Consider the following 19624-nt stretch of genomic DNA (forward strand, 5'->3'; position numbering starts at 1 on the left):
CATTACCAGCTGGTTGCAGCTGCAGAGACTGTTTCTTTCAAATATGTTGCTACCTCTACCGAAATGTAACGCAGGTTACAAATTAAGATCATTACAAGCCAATTAGTGTGATCATGGCCACGTTTTCAAACAGTGGCAAGATGTGACTTGATACAAAAACAAGCCGCGACATTACCAGAGAAACATGGCACACAAGGCTGACATATGGAGGACGCACTGTTTTGTATTCACAGATATGTAAGCTTGAAGTACACCTAGGTTTTCACTCAATGAAGAAAGCCAGATCATAACACTTGGTGGTCAGAGTGCCAAATGCAAGTGAGTGGTTGGCCATCATTGACTGCATTTTGCAGCTAAGGTAATAGTAGTGATGACAATGCTTTTGACGGAGGCATCACTGGATCAAAATTACGGGTCAATTTAGTTGAGGCACGAATAGGTTGGAGCTCCAGGTGATGTGCATCACGGCAGTGATTCTCAAATTTGTCAAAAGCTGAGCTTCTACTAGTACTGTGTGAATGCAATTCAAGGAATGAAGTCAGGCCACTATTTGAAATAAAGTATTGAAATGCTTGTCCAGCGAACTGCTGCTTAAAATCCCTGGACCCCGACGCGAAGCTCCGGCTTCCGCCTGGCCTACCCCGATGTGAAGAAACTTTGCTGTGCCGCCTGTCGGTTGATGTAGCATTTACAAAGTCTTATTATTTTATGATCGGTATGGCAAATAGCCCTGCATGTACAAACTGCAGGTGCGACGAGACTATAGGCGACATTCTTTCTGAGTGCGTCATATACATAGAGGAAAGACAGTGTTTATGCCGTGCGCTGGAGCGTCTAGATGGACGCCCACTGACTGAAATTAAGATTCTAGGTCCCTGCCCACAGCGATCGTCTGCGGTGAAGGCCTCCCAGGCACAGCTCCACTTTATGAAAAGCACAGGCCTGATCGAAAGGCTATGATTTTGCTGGTATGTTACGTGATATGACTGCGACGTGATGTGACGTGTGATGGGACTGTATTGACTACACCCATCCCTCTCTTACCCACAACTTTTATATCCACTCACCCTTTTTTCCCCAGTGCAGGGTAGCAAACCGGTTTCTTTTACCGGTTAACCTCCCTGTCTTCCCTCCTCATCTTCCTGCTCCTCCTCCTTATCCAGCCAATTGCATTAACGGTGGCGATCATATATATACATAACTGGCCATCGATAGGCAGGGATGTTTAAAGTTGGGGTAACAAGCGGTTCAATTGTACATCTAAGCTGATCAATGCACATTGCAAAGCAGCACATAAGAGAACTTGGTTCATATCCCGAACGGCATAGCGAAACCATGCATGGAGAAAGGGTTGATGATCTCCTTCCGCAATAGTCTGGAACTTCGCCCCAAGAGACAGCAAAAAGGTGGTAGACGTAGCCGGTATAACAAGCAAAACTATTTATTTATACATCAGGTAATGGCGCCCGTTATCGCTCTGCTTGGCGCGGTCGCTCATGCCGGGGTCTCCCGGCGGTCCGACTGGTTAGCTTGCCGCTCGGGGCGCTGTCGTCAGTGGCGCCGACAATACCCCCTTTCTTGAAAGGTTTGATTCACAGGTCCAGGCGTTCTGGTCGCTTACAAACACATCCGCTTCTTGTGGTGCTCGTGTACTGCAACGGTTGCAGGTGTCTTGCTGTGCGTCTTGTTTGTTCTCTGTCGGGTTGTACAACGTAGGACCTTGGTTCTGATGTTTACTGTGTTACCACGCCGTGTGATGCAGCTCCAGCGAGGATGCGCACCACTGTGCCTGATGGTAAGCGCTCTCGGCTCCGTACCTTGTGCCGGGTGTCGTATGATCGTTTTGCACGAGCTCTGTAGGCTTCATTATTTTGTCTGAATTCACTGTCGTCCCACTTCGGGGCTAGCAGCTTCGAAGTGGTTGGTACTGTGGTGTTCATATGACGACCCATTAAGAGTTCTCCTGGTGAAAACCCTTCCACGCTGAGTGTGGCCCTGTAGGCAAGCAGCGCTTCGTGTATGTTGGAAGACTTCCTCAAAAGCTGCTTTGCTGTCTGCACAGCCCTCTCAGCCATACCGTTGCTCTGCGGGTAGTAAGGGCTTGGGGTTTTGTGCGAGGCTCCCCAGTGATGCACTAGTTCTTTGAACTCTGTGGAAGTGAACTGCGGCTCGTTGTCTGTGCGTACTGTCCGTGGAACACCGTACCGTGAAAACATTGGCTCCAAGATTAGGGCTATGTTTTTTGTAGCTGTCCTCGGCAGTTGTTCTAGTTCAAAAAATCGGGAGTAGTAGTCTACTACAACAACATACTCTTTCTCCTCCAGCCTGAAGAGATCCATGCCGACTGTGTCCCAAGGGTGTGTTGGCAATGGGATTAGAAGAAGGGGTTCTGTTTCTGGCTTTCTATGCTCTCTGCAAGTTGGACACTTTTTTTCCACGTAGTCTTCAATGTGCTTGCCTATGCCTGGCCACCATATGCATTCTCTTGCTCTCGCTCGGCACCTTGTTGTGCCCAAGTGGGCTGAATGGAGTTTTTCCAGAACCTCTACTCTGATGCCTGGCGGGATGATTATTCTGTTGCCTTTGAATAGCAGACCATCAACGAGCGAAATCTCACTAGCCAACTCGACGTACCTTTTCAGGTCAGGTGACAGCCCATGCACAGTTGGCCATGATGTAGGGCAGAAGATAGCCACCCTGGAAAGGGTTTCGTCTCACTGGATGCTTGCCCTGATTCTGTCCAGCATTTGGTTTGAAGCAGGGAGCTGTTCAAGTGCTAATTCTTCAAACTCGGGAACTGCACTCTCGACAGTACTTTCTTTGTCTGCTGGTTTTCCAGATGGCTTCCGGGATAGAAGGTCAGCTGTGTACAGCTTTTTGCCGGGAGTGTGGGACATTGCGTAGTGGTACTTCAAAAGGCGCATCGATCTGAAATGTTGAAGGCGAGGACTCAGCTCGTCAAGTCATTTAGTCGTCAGCAGCGGTATTAATGGCTTGTGGTCCGTTTCCACGTGAAAGGTTGATACCAGCAGGTATTTGCGGAAATGTTCGCAAGCCCATGTGATTGCCAGTGCCTCCTTTTCGATTTGGGCATACTTTTGTTCTGTATCCGTAAGGAAGCGTGATGCATATGCCACAGGTAGGAGCTTTTCGTGCGACTGCTGTAGAAGTACAGCCCCAAGACCGTATGAGGAAGCATCCACAGACACTGTGTGAGTCGACTGAGCATCGTAGTGAGTGAGAATCAGCGTCCTGCTTAAAGCTTGCTTGAGTTTGTCAAAACTCTGCTGCTGAGCTGGGCCCCAGAGCCAGTTTGCGTCTTGGTGGAGCAAGTCTCTGAGAGGCTTCGTAAAGTCTGCTAGCTCTGGAAGAAATTTCGCTAGGTGGTTTGCAGAGCCCAACAAAGACCTGACTTCTGACACATCACATGGTGGGTTGACCTGGACTATGGCCCTGACCATTTCCGGGTCGGCGCTGACTCCTTTTGAGTTTACGACGTGTCCTAAGAATGTTACTTATGTTTGTCGAAAGGAGCACTTGTCGATGTTGAGGGTAACACCTGCATCTTCTAGCTTCCTCAGCACCAGCAGTTGGTTGGTGTCGGGTTCCTCAGTTGTCATCCCTTAGACAATGATGTCATCTTGTTGACAACTCACACCATCTAGTCCTTCGAGCACACGGAGCATTTCTCTTTGGTAGAACTCTGGCCCTGTGTAGATTCCGAAGGGAAGCCTCAGGAACTGAAACCTGCCAACTGGTGTGATGAAGGTTGTGTATGTGCGTTGCACCTGTTGTTGCACGTGCTAATTTTGCAAGACACTCGTCCACCGTAGGCATGGGCACACGTTCGAGTATTATTTGTTGGTTTAGTTGACCATAGTCCGCGCAGATGCGTAGCTCATTGTTCTTTTTTCGTGCGACAACTATTGGAAAACACCACTCGGTTGCTCGCTCGATCTTCTGGATGACTCCCAAGTCTTCCATCCTTTCTAGTTCTTCCCAAGTGGAAGCAGTGGAAGAGGCACGCGCCTAGGATAACTGACTGCGTACGGCTCAGCATCCTTTTAGACTTTGGTGCGGTACTCAGTTTTCATGACTCCAAGCCGAGACGTTAGCTTTGGGTATGACGCCAAGAAGTGGGGGCATCAGTTGATTGTGCGAGGGTTTCGTCTAGCTAAAGAGGACGCTGTAGAATCCCAAGTGATTCTATAGGTGGTCGACTGAGGAGCGGTTCTTTTAATCCTTTGATGACGAAGAGTGTTTCTTGGACTTCATTGCTGCGCTAGGTGACTGTTGCAGAGAGGTGGGCATTTGACCTCAAAAAGTACAACCTCACCTCAACCTGAATAAAAATTTCCTAACCTCACTCAACCTCACGCTTTGAGGTTGAGGTTTAACAAGGTGGCCTCACCTCAATTTTTCTGATGCCACCGTCGACCTCACTCAACCTCAACTCAAACTCAAACTGTGAGTTTGAGGTCGGTCGCTCGACCTCAAAAAAATAAAAAAAAAAATGAAAGGTTTTTCACTTGAGAACACTAACTATAAAACGTCATGGCACAAGTCCTGTGCGGTGACACGCCAGAATGACGACATAAATTTTAAACAACATTGGATATGATGAGGGTTACTTGTAAAGTAAAAAAATTAAATGAACATTTGCCGGCAGGGCTGCTGATTCATAGCAGGCTGACCTAATAACGGCAGTATAATTGGTCAGTTTCAACTCTTCAAATTTTATTTTTATTTGTTTTGATACAGTGACTTTTGACCTAATTCCCGCTGTAATGCTTATGCGTCCTTGGTGCTGCTGGATGCGAACCCCCGAAGGTCTGCAGTGAAACGTCGCAAATATCTGTGACCGTCAAATAGTGTTTCCTCATGACAAGCAAGTCATAATTTCTTGGTGAAGACATTTTCCTGCGATTTGAAATCGAATCGGATGACAAAATCACAAACGATCTAATGTTTCTTCAGTGTAACCTCTCTGTTAAAAAAAAAGTAGATCGACCACTTGCGTATATATGGAAGTTGTAGTACCATAACATTCTTTTATCAAACTGACTTCTGATGTGGAACTTATCACAAGAGGCAGACAGAACAAAAAGTTGCCATATGCAGAGATGCTTAGTTACGAAAAGGTAAAGCGTGCTTGACTTTTGACATTGCGCTAATTTCGATAATCCTGACGAGTGGGTTGTGCTTTATAGAACAAACGCCGTGACAAATTATTGGAAAGATTACCCTCCCTTCTTCTTATAATAACTAACGGTGAATTTGCAGCCCCAAAACATTCCTTTTATCATTGATGTAAGTTAAAGAAATAATACGTTGGATTAGGGATAATTCGCACATTACCTTGAGATGCCGCGAGAAGCTCAAAAGCTGGTTTCCTTGTCCACACAGTTTCTTGTCGCAGTGAATGCATTCCAAGTTTGCAGTGCTTTTCGTTTCTTTTGCGTGGCTATTGTAACGGATATGGTCTTCGATGTTCTCGTCAATTCGACAACTGCGCGCGCACACACCATCGTCGGTATATTTAGATTTTTTCGCTATATCTGCCATAACCACACATGCCATAACCGCAACCATGTCATGCACCCTCGACGCCGAACGCAACAATGCGATTGACCTCGAAGAAGAAGGGCAGACCTCAGCTGGAAAGGGCGGAAACTTCCGTCATAAATTACAGCAAGTCGCCGACCACGGCATGGCTGCGTGTTGTCGCTTGAAAAAGACGGCCACAGTAAATGGCGAAGAACAAAGCATGTCGTTTAGATGCTGCCTTTTTTTTTTCTTTTGCCGATTTCGGGCGGCTCACCGACGCCGTTTGGGAGCGACTTCCAAGCAGACGTTCCAGGAACGATTGGTGTTGATGAGAACGTGGGGCTAAGGCATCAGCTTCTAGTCGCGACGAGAGAACCACGCCCACTGGGAGAAGGAAGCGCGAACACTTGACCCATGCTACGGGAGTTGTTTCGTTTTTCTTCGACTGCACAATATTCATCAAGAGAGGAAGACTAGCGGGTGGTGAGCAGGGTGGCAATGCGTCTACAGGGAGGAAGAGCAGAGTTTGAACACTGACTAGCGTTTCCCTCCTGCGAAACGATGAGATGCCTGCATGGTCGACAAGCGACAGAAGTCCGCGCAGCCGCCGCGGCGTTCCGAGAAGCGAGAAGGGCCTGTCTTTATATTTCTTTAGACCCACAGGAATACGCCAGTCGGAGGTATAGCGCACAACCAAAAGCTAAAGAAGTAAAAAAAAAAGGAAAGAATGTTGCGAGAGTAAGAATCTGAAAATCCGCCTTTTGCGCGAGGATGTGGCGCCATCATGCGGGGGCGGGCGGGAAACACATTGAGCGGCAGTGTAGCAGACGACGCGAAAGCGCACCATACGAAATGGCCACGGCAACGCTGGTAGAAAGCGAAAGCTTCCCCCCTTTTTTGGCCTCGGAGCGGAAAGTAGTGACAGTGATTGCAGCATATCATGTTCACGCAGTATGGGGGAAGGTAGAGCGTTTTCACAATCCACTCATAACGCACGTACGCATATACTATCTTCGTATTGTAAGAGCGTGTAGCGCGGGCCCTGTTCGACGTGACAGAATGAGACGCTCTCAGCGTGCAGGTTTTCGGCAGACAGGAGAGCGTGGGGGTAGAGAGAGAGAGAGAGAGAGAGGGGGATCTCAAAGGGCAAAGCAGCCAGGGGTTTGTTTATGCTGCAGAGCTAGGTGGAATCGTCTCCTGTGACTTTGAGCGGCGCATATGCGCGGGGTGTCTTGAGTTACCGAGCACAATGCGGTCACCGCGGCGCCGGCATGGTGCAATGGGCGTCGCTTCCTCCTCGCGTCATCTACGACCGTGCAGCTATAGGATTTCATCCACGAAGATCGGCAGAGAGTCACATATACACACCCCGTGAAAAGGGCATTGTCCCGGCCGGAATGCACACCTGCAGGAAACGCGCTGCATTTTTCTGGCAATGGATGATTCAGAGCTGTAGCCGGTTTCTGGCCTCAGGACTCAGGAGTCAGAACGGATGTGGTCGCAGTGGTGAAAAGGTTCTCGGTGCGCAGAGAATGGTCATTCTGTTGTGAAAGGATCTCCAACGTTCATTTCTGCCTCCGCCGCGATTTCTGCGGAATCAACAACTTGGTGACACATGTGAATCTCCTACATATCGGATGCGCATCTCGGTCAGGAACCAACCCTGTTCTACGTCCAGAGCGATCCACTCTGCAAGTTAACGAGCATGAACCCTCCAGGAGACCCATTTATTGTGCCGGGCGGTTTCCTTGCCGTTGCAAACGGTTGGACGAAGACGATGATTATCAAGCTCCCTAACGAAGCGCATCTGATTGAGTACATTAAAGGAACAAAGTCCGGATGCTTTGGCGTGCACGAAGGCGAGCCTTTAATTAAAAAAAAAACAACTGTGCGTCGTGCAAGTGCGTCATATGCTCCGAGCGGCAAAAACACAGATACTACAGGTATGTATGCATCTAAGCGAAATAGGCATGATGAAAAGTACCTACTGGAGTTTTCACCCAGGCTGTAGCGCACCAGTGATAGCTGCAATGAGGATTTCTTCGGTGCGTGATTGCTTCAGTTGCACCGGGGCCTGAAGGCGATCTATTTTGTCCCTTGTTATCTTTATGTGCGAAAGGACTAGGTAGCTTAGATATCACAGGCGGCTGTGTGCGCTAGGCCGTAATATTTAGCATGTTTTATCGTGACTGCAACCTGACTAACAAGAAAAAAAATACGGCGTTTTAATGCACTGCCATTCGCGAGCCTCATGACCAGCTCAACCACTCGGCTCGCTAACGGCGGTGCATCACAACAAACACCCTTTTTTTTCTTCTTTTTAGTCAGGCGGCAGTCGCGATAAAACATGCTAAATATTACGGTCTAGCGCACACAGCCACCTGTGATATCTGCGCTACCCGGCCCCTTCGCACATAAATAAAACAAACGACAAAATACATCGCCATCAGACGCCCCGAACAAATGCTCATTGCGGCTATCACTGGTGGGCTACAGGCTTGGTGCAAACTCCGGTAGATACTTTTCATCATGCACATTTCCTTTAGATGCATACATACCTGTAACGAAGTGTTTTTCGCACAGTCGAGAGCACGCAGTCGGCTGCCAAGGTCGCCCATTCACGTCTTGACGCTTGGTTGCCCTAATCCAAGCTTCACGCCGTTGCAGGTCGCGGCTCGCCGAAGGAAACCTAACAAAACGCGTCTTGCATCCCGGCACGCCTCGAGAGTGGCAGCCGTAAGCGGCACAGGTGGTTGGCATCGTTTTACCGAGGCTGTGAACGTGACCGCGCCTCCAGCCCCGTGCGTTGGGTATGAGTGCGGCGACGAGAAGCGCCGTCGACGCCGCTCAGTGTGTTTTCATCAGTCGCCGCTGGGGCTTCGCGCATGCGCAGAAAACTCGCGCAAAAGGCGGATTGTCTTTTCTGATTTTTTTTTGTTTTTTTTTTTATTAGAAGGAGGGGGGGGAAGGGTGGCGACTGGCCGTACCGCAGAAAAGCGACCGGTTGTGAGTAAACGCGGGTGCACAAACGCGAGAGGGGGCACTGGTAAGTGACCACACAAAACGAAAACAAGAAGTGAGGAAAATAGGGGTGGTGCAAGTGTACTGAAAAACTAATGAGAAGAGGAGACGCAGATCTTCACTCGCGCATTCACACGCTCGAGCTCCGCGCACACAACTCGCTCTCTCGCCCACACTGCCACTGTCCTTATAACTCTCGGCCCCGTTGACAGAAACGCACTTAAAGATACCTAAAACTCACAAACTCCCAGAGGCGCGCGTGTGTGCAGTGGCTTACTTTCCAAGAAATGCCGAGGGGTTCCCGGATCCGCGCTTTGTCCGCTAGTTGAGATCGGACACCGGCTGCGGAGCCGAACAGCTTACGAACAAAAGGCGCGCCCGCCACTTTGGATGCAAGCTGTAAAACGGAGGGGAGGCCCTCGATAAACGAATATTGTAAATGAAAAAGGCGCAAGCTCACGTAGGGTATGAGAATGACTGCAAGCAGTCGTCAGTCACCTGTCTGTTCTTCAATGATTCTTCGAGAAGGGCACATTAAATTTATATTTTTATGTAAGGGTAATTTAATGTCTAGTGACTAATAATAATAATAATAATAATAATAATAATAATAATAATAATAATAAAAGAGTGGATTGCACTGATACAACTACATCTACCGTCCTATTGCTTTCTTTCGTTTTAACTCGTACCATATACAATAGCAAAAGCAGATTTTATTTACTAAAATACAGTCTTCGGGGGGGGACTTCTCGTCAAGCCATTTATCTCTCGCCTCTTCTGCATCCTTGTTCTTTCCATATGCCTCTCTGAAACCTCCTCTCTCGTGCCATCCTCCCCAAGCAATTCCTTGGTTGCTGGATCTTGCGCTTCCCTTTTTTCTACTATTCTAGCTTTTTTTCCCTTAGAAGTCAACATATCCACGTAGGTCTGGAAACCCTTCGAATTTGCGCAGACTTTCTTCACTTCCCAATTTCGCTCGGGATCTTGTTTCACCTTCTTTCGAGTCTGCAGCCGTCGTCCAACCCCACTCGTTTGCCGCGCTGCGCTTTACGCCCCCCCCCCCCCCCCCGCCCTTCCTTTTTTTTCGTGTCGAACGCAAACGCACAGACGCAAACTGTTCGTTACGTGCGCGTTGGTAGCCAAAAGAGTGTACACGACAGGCTTTATGAAAGGTGTTTTTCCGGCTATTTCATCGCTGTGGGAAACAATAATTTCGACCTCACAAGCCGACCTCACTAAGTTACGACCTCACTCAACCTCAAACTCACGCATGAGATTGAGGTCTCATTTGCTGACCTCACTCAAAAATATTTGAGGTGTTGCTGACCTCACCTCAACCTCACCTCACTCCGTGAGGTTGAGGTCATTTTGAGGTTGAGGTTGACCTCATGAGGTCGAAACCTCATGAGGTTGCCCACCTCTGCTGTTGCATCGATGTAGCCAACAGTGGCTATCGCTGTCTGGCCTGGGCCTATCAACAGCTGATGCGTTGACGTGATGGATCCCATGACGGTTCTGTCGTACTGGTCGTGTGCGATTGCAGTCACATCCGCGCCGGTGTCGACCTTGAAAGTAAAAGGCAAGTTGTTCACTTTAGCGGTAATCCTCCCCGGCGTGTTCACTCCCACTTTGATTTCACCTAGATATAGCTCTCCGAGATCTTTTGGTCCGGATACTCGAGGTCTCGTCCTTCGGCTTAGACATACAGACGCGGGCGTAGTGGCATTTTTTCCCACACTGGTTGCACGTCTTGTCTATCGCGAGACACTGTGTCTTCGTGTCGTCACGCACACCACCACACCACTTGCAGCGTTCGTCTCTCCCGTCTTATGTGTACGTTGAGGGCGCCACTTGAAAGGCAGCTTCGCTTCGTTCCGGCGAGTTTTGACGTTTGTCTGGCCGCGAACTTCTCCCATGTAGAGAGCTGGCTGTTCGATGGAGCGAATTTCCTTGTGTTGAAGTTTCACGCTCTCTGAATTGCGGGCAGCTGTGATTGCTTTTTCGAGAGTGAGTTCTGCGTCAAGCTGCAGGCTCTCGCTGAGGTTAACGTCTCGCAAGCCGACCACGAGCCTGTCCCGAATCAGTTCGTCTTTGAGAGTTCCGTAATCGCATCTTTCGGCCGTCTTGAACAGTTCAGTCGCAAATGCGTCGACGTTTTCATGCTGCTCTTGTTTCCAAAAGTATGAGTGCTTTTCAAAAGCACTCACCATGGCGGAGTATGATGCCATCTGTTCGTCTGCCAGTTTCAAAGCAGCGAGAAGGTCCCCCGCCTCTTCGCCCATGGTGTCGAGTAATGTGTTGATTTGCGTCGTCTCGCCCTGTCCTGTCAGGTCGGAGTGAGCCGATAGCGTTCCCACCTGCGGTGCCATCGTGTCCAATCTTCGGGCTTGCGGATATCGAGCTTTGTCGGCAGTTCCACGGCGAGCGGGTTGAACGTCATTCTCAGAGTGCCGCTCGCGCGCTCTTTGTTCGCGCCGCGAGTGTCTGGCATGACGCTGCGGTCGCTTACGTTGGGCTCGCTGTACGTCTGGGTGTCACGCTGCGTTGGTTATCCCGCCGCTGCCACCATGTGGTAGACGTAGCCGGTATAACAAGCAAAACTGTTTATTTATACATCAGGTAATGGCGCCCGTTTTCGCTCTGCTTGGCGCAGTCGCCCATGCCGGGGTCTCCCGGCGGTCCGCCTGGTTAGCTTGCCGCTTGGGGCGCTGTCGTCAGTGGCACCCACAACAACAAATAATGAGCCTACATTTTAATCTGTCACTGGTTCTACCTTTGTAAGCATTATTAACCAATTACTTAAGCGAAATAAATAATAATAGTATCTTTATTTTTACTCAGATGCATCGTAACTGTCTTGACATGTGTCACGCATATTCGTTACCCTGCAAGGTGTGATCACGACAGATTCAGACCGCTCAGGCTGTCACGATGCACGAGAAATGTCTACAAATGCAGCTACGAATTCGAACTCGCACGCACAGCCCACAAATTGGTATGCATTCCCCTTTCCATGCAGAAGCCACTGCCAACAGCTGCTGGATGAACACAGGGCACTTGTTACAACACCGCAGCGCAAAGCGTCGGCATCAGTGTGCAAGAGACAATTTACGATTCTTTGTACAAGCTCGTAACAACCCATATGATCTTGGTGATTAATTACTTACATTGCTCGGCAAAGCTAGCTCGGCTGATGCTTCGGCCGCGTTAGTCAACCTTTAACTCCAAATAGTAAAGTTATTTTAACAAATATAGGCCCTACAAAACCAAGAACTATATAGAAATAAAAAATAAACGCCGTTAAAATTGCTTAACGCTTGAGGTGTACGCTGTTATTTGTTGTTTTATGACGTCGGCAAACATCAAGCTCCGCCCATCGGCTAACTCCGTGAAAAAAGAAAATCGGGTCCCGGTCGTCACATCAACGACATCCATGCTCGAGCTCCTTGTCGCTTTTACTTGTGGCTTTCATTTACTTCACTTTCTGCAGTTTTTCTTTTTGTGAAAAAGAATGTTGACATTGCGACTATCCTTCTCCTCAGTAATTACAGCTGCAAGTTTCTGTCAAACTTGTGCCATAGCCTCCGAGATGAGGCCATGCCTGCGCCACGGCCAGTCTCGAGGGAGAGCGCGCTTCTCTTCTCTTCCCTCGAGACCGGCCTTGCCTGCGCCATGGCCTCCGAGATCGCCCCTGCGCGCAACGTGCGCGCGGAGGTGATCTCGGAGGCCATGCTAGCGCGCATGTGCTTTGCGTATTTTCACTAGATGGCGCCACCATGCGCACCACTTGTGACGGACGCTGCGGCACGGCCAACTAAAAGTGTCATGTTCGTCACGTTTGCAGTGCACGCAACACATCCGATACGTACGCCCATTTACTACGTACGACCATTTAGAAGTGCCTATTGCAAAATTTAAGGGACATTATACAGGAGAGGGAAAGACGGCCCCCAAACCCCTGAGGTTGCAAGTATATATTGCATGATGGAGGCACCGCACAAGCACCAGCGAAAACAGACACGGCTGAGCTAACTCATGTTTACGCGAGCTCAGAGTAAAGCCAAGCGCGTGCAAGGCGACGGTGTTTAACACTGCGGCAACATATACCTGTAATATGAAGCCCGTGAGTTCTACCGTGTTTGTCCAGACTACAAATGTCCAAATGCGTAATAACTGGTTCACAGGAAATGAAAGGTATCTTATTTGTCACACCATAGCGGCGGTTATATTTATTTCTATGGACACTTGAACCGCACCGTAAGGGAAGTGAGGAACGTGGGAGTGAAAGTGAAAATAGAGGGAGAAAAGCCTTAGTGGAGGGCTGCGGAGTAATTTAGACCACCCAGGGACCTTCAACGTGCACTGACATCGCACAGCACACGAATGCCTCTTCGTTTCTCTTCCACTAAAACGCAGCCGCCAAAGGCATGCATTGCGTAAAAGTGGATGGACCAACTGCGCTTGCCACTTGATGAAAACTGATCTCAGTTAAAGATTGGAACGCCCCCTCCCGATAGGGTGGCACTTATCTGTTCACGTAGTAAAGATCCCAATAGCACTTTACAGCAAATTCAATGCTTGCGCATCGACGCTGAAACAGCGTTCAGGTCCTCGTATTGAAGATACAAAAACAACATGTCAGAATTATGAAAAATTTTTGATTTATACATCATGGCACAGCACATGTCGCAGTAAAATTAATACGATTATGTCTAAAATTAAGAAAATTTCTTACGTTTCTGTAAGGTGTTACATACAGGATCGGATGTATTGACGAATGAAGCGGTGCATACCGCGCCAGTAATATCTCATCCGCAGTCGAGAATAGGTTTTCATGACACCTGCATGGCCGCATTGGGGATCGGCGTGGAAAGATTGGTTGGTTGGTTGGTTGGTTGGTTTGCGGGGTTTAACGTCCCAAAGCAACTCAGGCTATGAGAGACGCCGTAGTGGAGGACTCCGAAAATTTCGACCACCTGGGGTTCTTTAACGTGCACTGACATCGCACAGCACACGGGCGCCTTGCTTTAGGCGCAGATTTTAGCACGGAAATGTCGCGGAATCACGAGAAGCCACTTTCGCCCTGTAGGATGGTAATTGCGGCGGTATAAAATTCCATCACGAGTGGTGAAGTGGTGGGCCTGACGACGAAGTGCACGTGACGGAGACAGCTCTGCGGGCGTAGACAGGAATGTTAAGAGGGAGGATATCCTGCTGCTCAGATTTCATGTTGGTAATGTTGAGCGGCGACATATCGTAGGCACAAACGAAGCCAGCCGTCGAGTCGTTAGGAAGCGGTGAACGGGAAAGGGCATCAGCGTCGGTGTGCTTGCGTCCAGATCGATAGATGACGTGGATATCATACTCCTGAATACGTAACGCCCAGCGGGCGAGGCGGCCGGAAGGGTCTTTGAGGGAGGATAGCCAACAGAGCGCGTGGTGATCGGTAACAACGTAGAATGGGCGATCGTAAATATAAAGACGAAACAGAATAGCTCTATTCCGCTTTCGTGAGGGTACGACTAGCGTACGCGACGACATACTCGGAATATCCAGGTTTCCGTTGAGCAAGAACAGCGCCCAGATCTACGCCGCTTGCATCAGTGTGTATTTCGGTCTAGTAGGCAGGGTCAAAATGGTGGAGTATAGGGGGAGAGACCAGTAGACGGCGTAGTGTACTGAACGCAGCATCACAGGCTGGTGACCAAGAGGAGAGGTTCGGGCCTCCGGCGAGAAGTTGCGTTTAAGGGGCGATGATACTGGCGAAGTTGCGGATAAAACGGCGGAAATACGAACATAGACCGACAAAACTGCGAAGTTCTTTCAAGGTTGTGGGCTTGGGGAAGTCTGCGACGGCACGAAGTTTGGTAGGATCCGGTAGAACGCCATCCTTAAATATGACATGACCAAGTATTGTGAGCTTGGTAGCGGTAAAGTGACATTTCTTCAAGTTGAGCTGTAGGCTGGCTTCAGCAAGGCACGTAAGGACGCGCTGAAGGCGCAGAAGGTGGGAAGGGAAATCTTTCGAGAAAGCGACAATGTCATCTAGATAGCAAAGACACGTTTTCCATTTGAGCCCACTGAGAATATTATCCATCATTCTCTCGAAGGTGGCGGGGGCGTTGCACAGCCCGAATGGCATCACATTGAATTCATACAAGCCATCGGGAGTGATGAAGGCTGTTTTCGGGCCTGCAGCGGAAGCCATCGGTACTTGCCAATAGCCAGAGCGAAAATCTAGCGACGAAAAGAACTCTGCTGCTTGCAAACAATCTAGCGCGTCGTCAATTCGTGGTAGTGGGTAAACATCTTTGCGGTTATCTTATTCAGACGCCGTTAGTCCACACAGAAGCGGATCATGCCATCTTTCTTCGTCACCAACACTACGGGGGAGGCCCAAGGGGTATGAGATGGTCGTATGATGCCCCGTTGAAGCATATCGGCGACATTGTCACGAATGACGCGGCGCTCAGTGGGCGACACGCGACATGGTCGCTGCTGCAGGGGAGCATGAGGACCAGTGTCGATTGCATGAGAAACGGTCAAGGCGCGGCCCAAGGAAGGCTGGGACACGTGAAAAGATGCACTGAAGCGCTAAAGGAGGGCGACTATTTGGTCCCGTTGGGCGGACGGAAGGTCGGTCGCGATAGCTCGATGAAAGGAGTCGACAAGAAGCTCATCACTCGTAGCAGCACAAGACGTCAGGGCAGCGACGTGAGGAAAAACTTCAGGTTCGGAGAACATGTAAGTGCGATCAGGGTCCAGCTCTTCAATGTAGCCGAGGCACTCCCCGCGAAGAACAACCGTCGGGCAGGGAAAAGGGTTGGAAGCATAGATGACACAGCTGCCACCAGAAATTGTTAGAACGGCGAAAGGAAGAAGGAGGCGGTTATGGTGGGCGGAGGCGAGTTTGGGCGTAAAGAGAACAGGACTGGGGAGGGCAGATGTCGAAATAAGGGGATCGAGAACAGAAGAAAAGGGAGGAATGTCGGTGTCTGCAGCTACAAGGAGTTTAGCAGGGCGCACAGGCGGGTCACACAGGGAAACATTACACACAGGGGAAAGCTCAACTTAAGCACGGACATAATCACAGCACTGTGAGTCGACAGAAAGTCGTAGCCGAGGATGATGTCGTGGGAGCAGGCGTAAAGCACCACCATCTCGACGAGATACGTAATGTCTTTGATGCAAACTCGTACCGTGCACGCTGCCACAGGGGTGATGCGCTCTAAACTGGCCGTACGAAGCGAAAAGGCAGAAAGCGGCGTCGTGACCTTGCGAATTTTGCGGCGAAGGGCATCACTAATTACGGAAACGGCAGCACCTGTATCCACCAGCGCAAGAACGGGAAAACCTTCTACGAACACTTCAGTGACGTTGGTGGGTGAAGGCGGAGGACTTAACGAGTTCGTCAAACGCGCAGTTCTTGCCTCCGGAACTGCGGCATTTAGTTTTCCCCTTGCGTAGGACCCTGTCGCCGGAGCATCGGCGAAATGGAAGGTCGGCGAGGCGAAGGCGAACGGCGTGTCGAGTATTGAGCCCGAGGTGGAGACGATCCAGAAGAGACGTTGCTCAAGGGCGGCTCGGGATCGTAGTGGTACACTCGGACTGTGTTCTCAAGATGAAGCGGGCGCTGACGGCAAAAGCGAGCGACGTGACCCGGGAGCCCGCAAGCATAGCAAATTGGGCGATTGTCGGCGGTTCGCCATTGGTTCGTAATGCGGCGTCGCGGTCGAGGGATCGGAGACTGAGGGACCATGAAACGAGGTGGAGCATAAAATGTAGGGCCGTTCTGGTAAGACGATGTAGGAAGCGGACCGCGCGTTCCAGTGGTTACTTGAGCGTGAGTGGGGCTTGCACAGGAGCGAAACACTAGAAGGCAGCGCTTCGACGACTTTCTCCACGATAACTTGGCGGATAGCCGGCGATATGGATGGCGCGTTGGCCGGCACCATTTCGGAAATCGCAGCGCCGCGAAAAAACCTAGCGGGCGCGCGACGCATTATGGGAAAAGTGAGCGAACGCCGACCGACCGCCCGTCTTTCCTGCCTCCTGCGTTCGCATAGCTGCGGTGTGTGTGTGTACGTGCTTCGATTGCTTTAAGATTTCGTGTATTTTTTGGTGGTGGGCGGTTGCAGGTGCGTTATATAAAGTGTTACGTGCCTGTGGGTTACTTAGTGGCCGCTGCCACTACTGCGCGCGATGTCGTCGAAGTGCCGAGGCGGTGGTCAGACTTGTTGTGTGCCTGGCTGCGACAACAACACGCTGAAAGACAAGAACGTTTCATTTCACGCGTTCCCTGCAAATGAAAAAGAAAAAAAGGAGTGGGTGAGAAGAATCAACCGCCAGGGAAGTGCTGGTCGCTTCTCTTTGTGGCAACCTTCTAAGCACCACCGGATCTGCGGAGCTCACTTCAACGCAAGTGGACGCCGTGGCTATATGGACCGGTTGCCGACAATTTTCCCTCATAAAGTCATCTGTCAACTATCTCCTTCCTTTAATACCGGTAAATATATATATTCAGGCGGTTATCGCATATTATCATTACTGCCAAATCTCTTCCAGTCGCGAAACGCAAGAAGACGAGCTCCCAAACTGCCTCTGCCAGCCCTGTGCTCGTCCTGAACGAGTTGGAGATCGGCTACGTAGTTGACGTGCCCCAATGCGATCAACGTAAGAGACGCTTTAACTGTGCCATCTTTTTTCTGAGGCTTCGATTTTGTGTGTTCGCATTTTCATCAAAGCGTTTGTACGCAGAGAGCGACGTAGTTTCCCAGGAGCCCACCCAGCTGACCTTCGGTGCACCGGCTTCGTCTCGCACGGAAACAGGTTAGTGATGGTTCAAAATTCTCACTTTCTCCATTCCACTATGAAAACTTATTTTTCGCATTTAACGGACCCCTATCGCGCCCACTCATTGTGAGGTCCACGGGTGCTGTGGCGACCGGTATATTAATAAATGGACCAAACTTTTTTCCCGCGAAGCCAGTTTTTCGCAAGCTTTTGCAGCTAGCCATGGGAAGTCTACATGTTATGAGTTGCATAACCTCATGTATTCTGTGACATGTCATCAGTGATTTGTACCGTGCATGTGTTATTACTTCAGCGAGTTTTCTGATAAACGCGGTACCTCTTCCACCAGTGCACGCATTGTGAAACTTACCCATTTCATTTCTTTCACCGCGACATTATTCCCTTCACCACAGCTTGTAAAAATGACACAAAAGTCAGGCTATCCAAATGCATATACAGTGTAGATTTGGCTGATGTGCTGGGTGCATGAAACCTATGGTTCCATGCTGGTTGGTAAGCTGCTTGCACAGGTGGATCAGTGGAGTGAAAGAGAGTTGGGCTCTATGGCTTTGTCATCCTAGTTCTTTGTTGTCTGTATATCAGTGTAAGCTGAGAGCAAGGGTTCAGAACACACATTGTGGGCTGAAGTGACTATTTCAAGCCCTGAAATCTGTATTAAAGCACGGCCTAACTGTTCGCAAATCAATAAACAGTTTTTATTTTCTAGGTGCCGAGCATTCATACTCCATGGGGCCTCCAGACACAGCATCTGCTGCCGCACTAAGGAAAGTCAACCACCTTCTCGAAGTATGTGGAAAACTGGAGCATGAAAATAACTTGCTTCGAAAAGAGAAATCTGTGCTCCAGAAAACGGTTGAGGATCTGGAGGCTCAGTTGCACCATGTGAAAGTTGAGGCGCTTAAAGAGAAGCTAAAAACAAAAAACCTTGTCTCAAAAGTTCACGGTTTTGTTTCAGATCAAAAGCGACTAGTGTTTTATACAGGGTTTAACTCCTTTGAAAAATTTGATGCGTTTCTGGAACATGTTGAAGGCATGTACCAGACACTGAAAACAGGTGCTGGCAGGCCACCAGCACTGAAAATGAAAGAACAGGTCATTGCAGTGCTTTGCAGGCTCCGGGTTGGGTTACTGGAGCAGGATTTGGCATATCGCCTGAAAGTGTCTGTGTCAACCGTGAGTGCAATGTTCACATTTTGGGTAAATTTTTTGTTTGAAATGTTAATCCAGATACCAATGTGGCCATCCCGTAACACAGTGGACATGTTCATGCCAGACAATTTTAAAGAATTGTACCCATCGACACGCATTGTACTGGACTGCACAGAAATTTTTATCGAGAACCCGTCTGATTACAGTACGCAAAGCGACACTTTCAGCTCGTACAAAGGACACAACACTGCAAAAGGACTCATTGGCATCACTCCAAACGGCTTCGTTTCTTTCGAGTCAAATCTTGCACCTGGGAGACTTTCCGATCGAGAAATCACGAGACACAGTGGCCTCTACGAGTTGCTCGAGGAAGGGGACAGCGTAATGGCGGATAGAGGATTCCTCATTGAAGATGACCTCCGTCAGCTTGGAGTCGAATTAAACATGCCACCTATGTTGAATGGCCGCTCGCAGTTGTCACTGGCAGATGAGATAGCAACACGGCAGATAGCGAGTTTGCGAATTCATGTTGAGCGTGTCATCAGGGAAGTTAAAAACTTCAGAATACTCCGTGCTGTCTTTCCTAATGTTATGGCAGAGAAGCTGAACAAGATATGGAAAATTTGTTGTTATCTCAATAATTTCATGCATGAGCCCATTCTAAACCGATGAGCGATGGTAGTGTTCTTAATGTTTTGTATGTTATGCATGATCTACTGTAATGCAGGGGTGCTCAAACTCTTTAGCCTTCTCATTTGAAGACCAAATCATTTCGCTAAAATGCAGTCGGCTTCTAACATGTTTCATTTGTGTTCTGGCCAGCTTTGGTCACGGAGCCTGTCTTGAAAATATTTGTTTTATGGGGGATTGACGTCCGAAAGCGACTCAGGCTATGAGAGACGCCGTAGTGAAGGGCTCAGGAAATTTCGATCACCTGAGGTTCTTTAACGTGCACTGACATCGCACTGTACACTGGCCTCTAAAATTTTGCCTCCATCGAAATTCGACCGCTGCGGCTGAGGCTTGAAAAGGTGCTGGCCGACATATGTAAAAGGGGTATGCAAGCTGCGCAGCACATGAACAAGTACTT

The 19624-nt window shown here is 49.3% G+C and overlaps 2 protein-coding genes across 2 annotated transcripts in view; one reads left to right on the forward strand and one right to left on the reverse strand.

The window, feature by feature from the left end:
* Positions 1–12302, reverse strand: part of LOC146200477 (uncharacterized) — an 89639-nt gene extending 77337 nt beyond the window's left edge. Inside the window, exon 1 of the mRNA XM_084592374.1 lies at positions 12237–12302. Coding sequence (XP_084448500.1) covers positions 12237–12302 — 66 coding nt within the window. The remainder of the gene's footprint in view (positions 1–12236) is intronic.
* Positions 12303–16525: 4223 nt separating this feature from the next.
* LOC146200478 (uncharacterized) lies at positions 16526–19395 on the forward strand. Its single transcript, XM_084595531.1, has 4 exons — positions 16526–17077; positions 17137–17244; positions 17329–17400; positions 18092–19395. The coding sequence occupies exons 1-4, from the start codon at positions 16774–16776 to the stop codon at positions 19204–19206; spliced, it is 1599 nt and encodes a 532-aa protein (XP_084451657.1). The 5' UTR covers positions 16526–16773; the 3' UTR covers positions 19207–19395.
* The last annotated feature ends 229 nt before the right edge of the window (positions 19396–19624 follow it).

The sequence above is a fragment of the Amblyomma maculatum genome, chromosome 2 (assembly GCF_055883805.1).
Source record: "Amblyomma maculatum isolate TAMU_Amacu chromosome 2, ASM5588380v1, whole genome shotgun sequence".
Lineage (NCBI taxonomy): Eukaryota > Metazoa > Arthropoda > Arachnida > Ixodida > Ixodidae > Amblyomma > Amblyomma maculatum.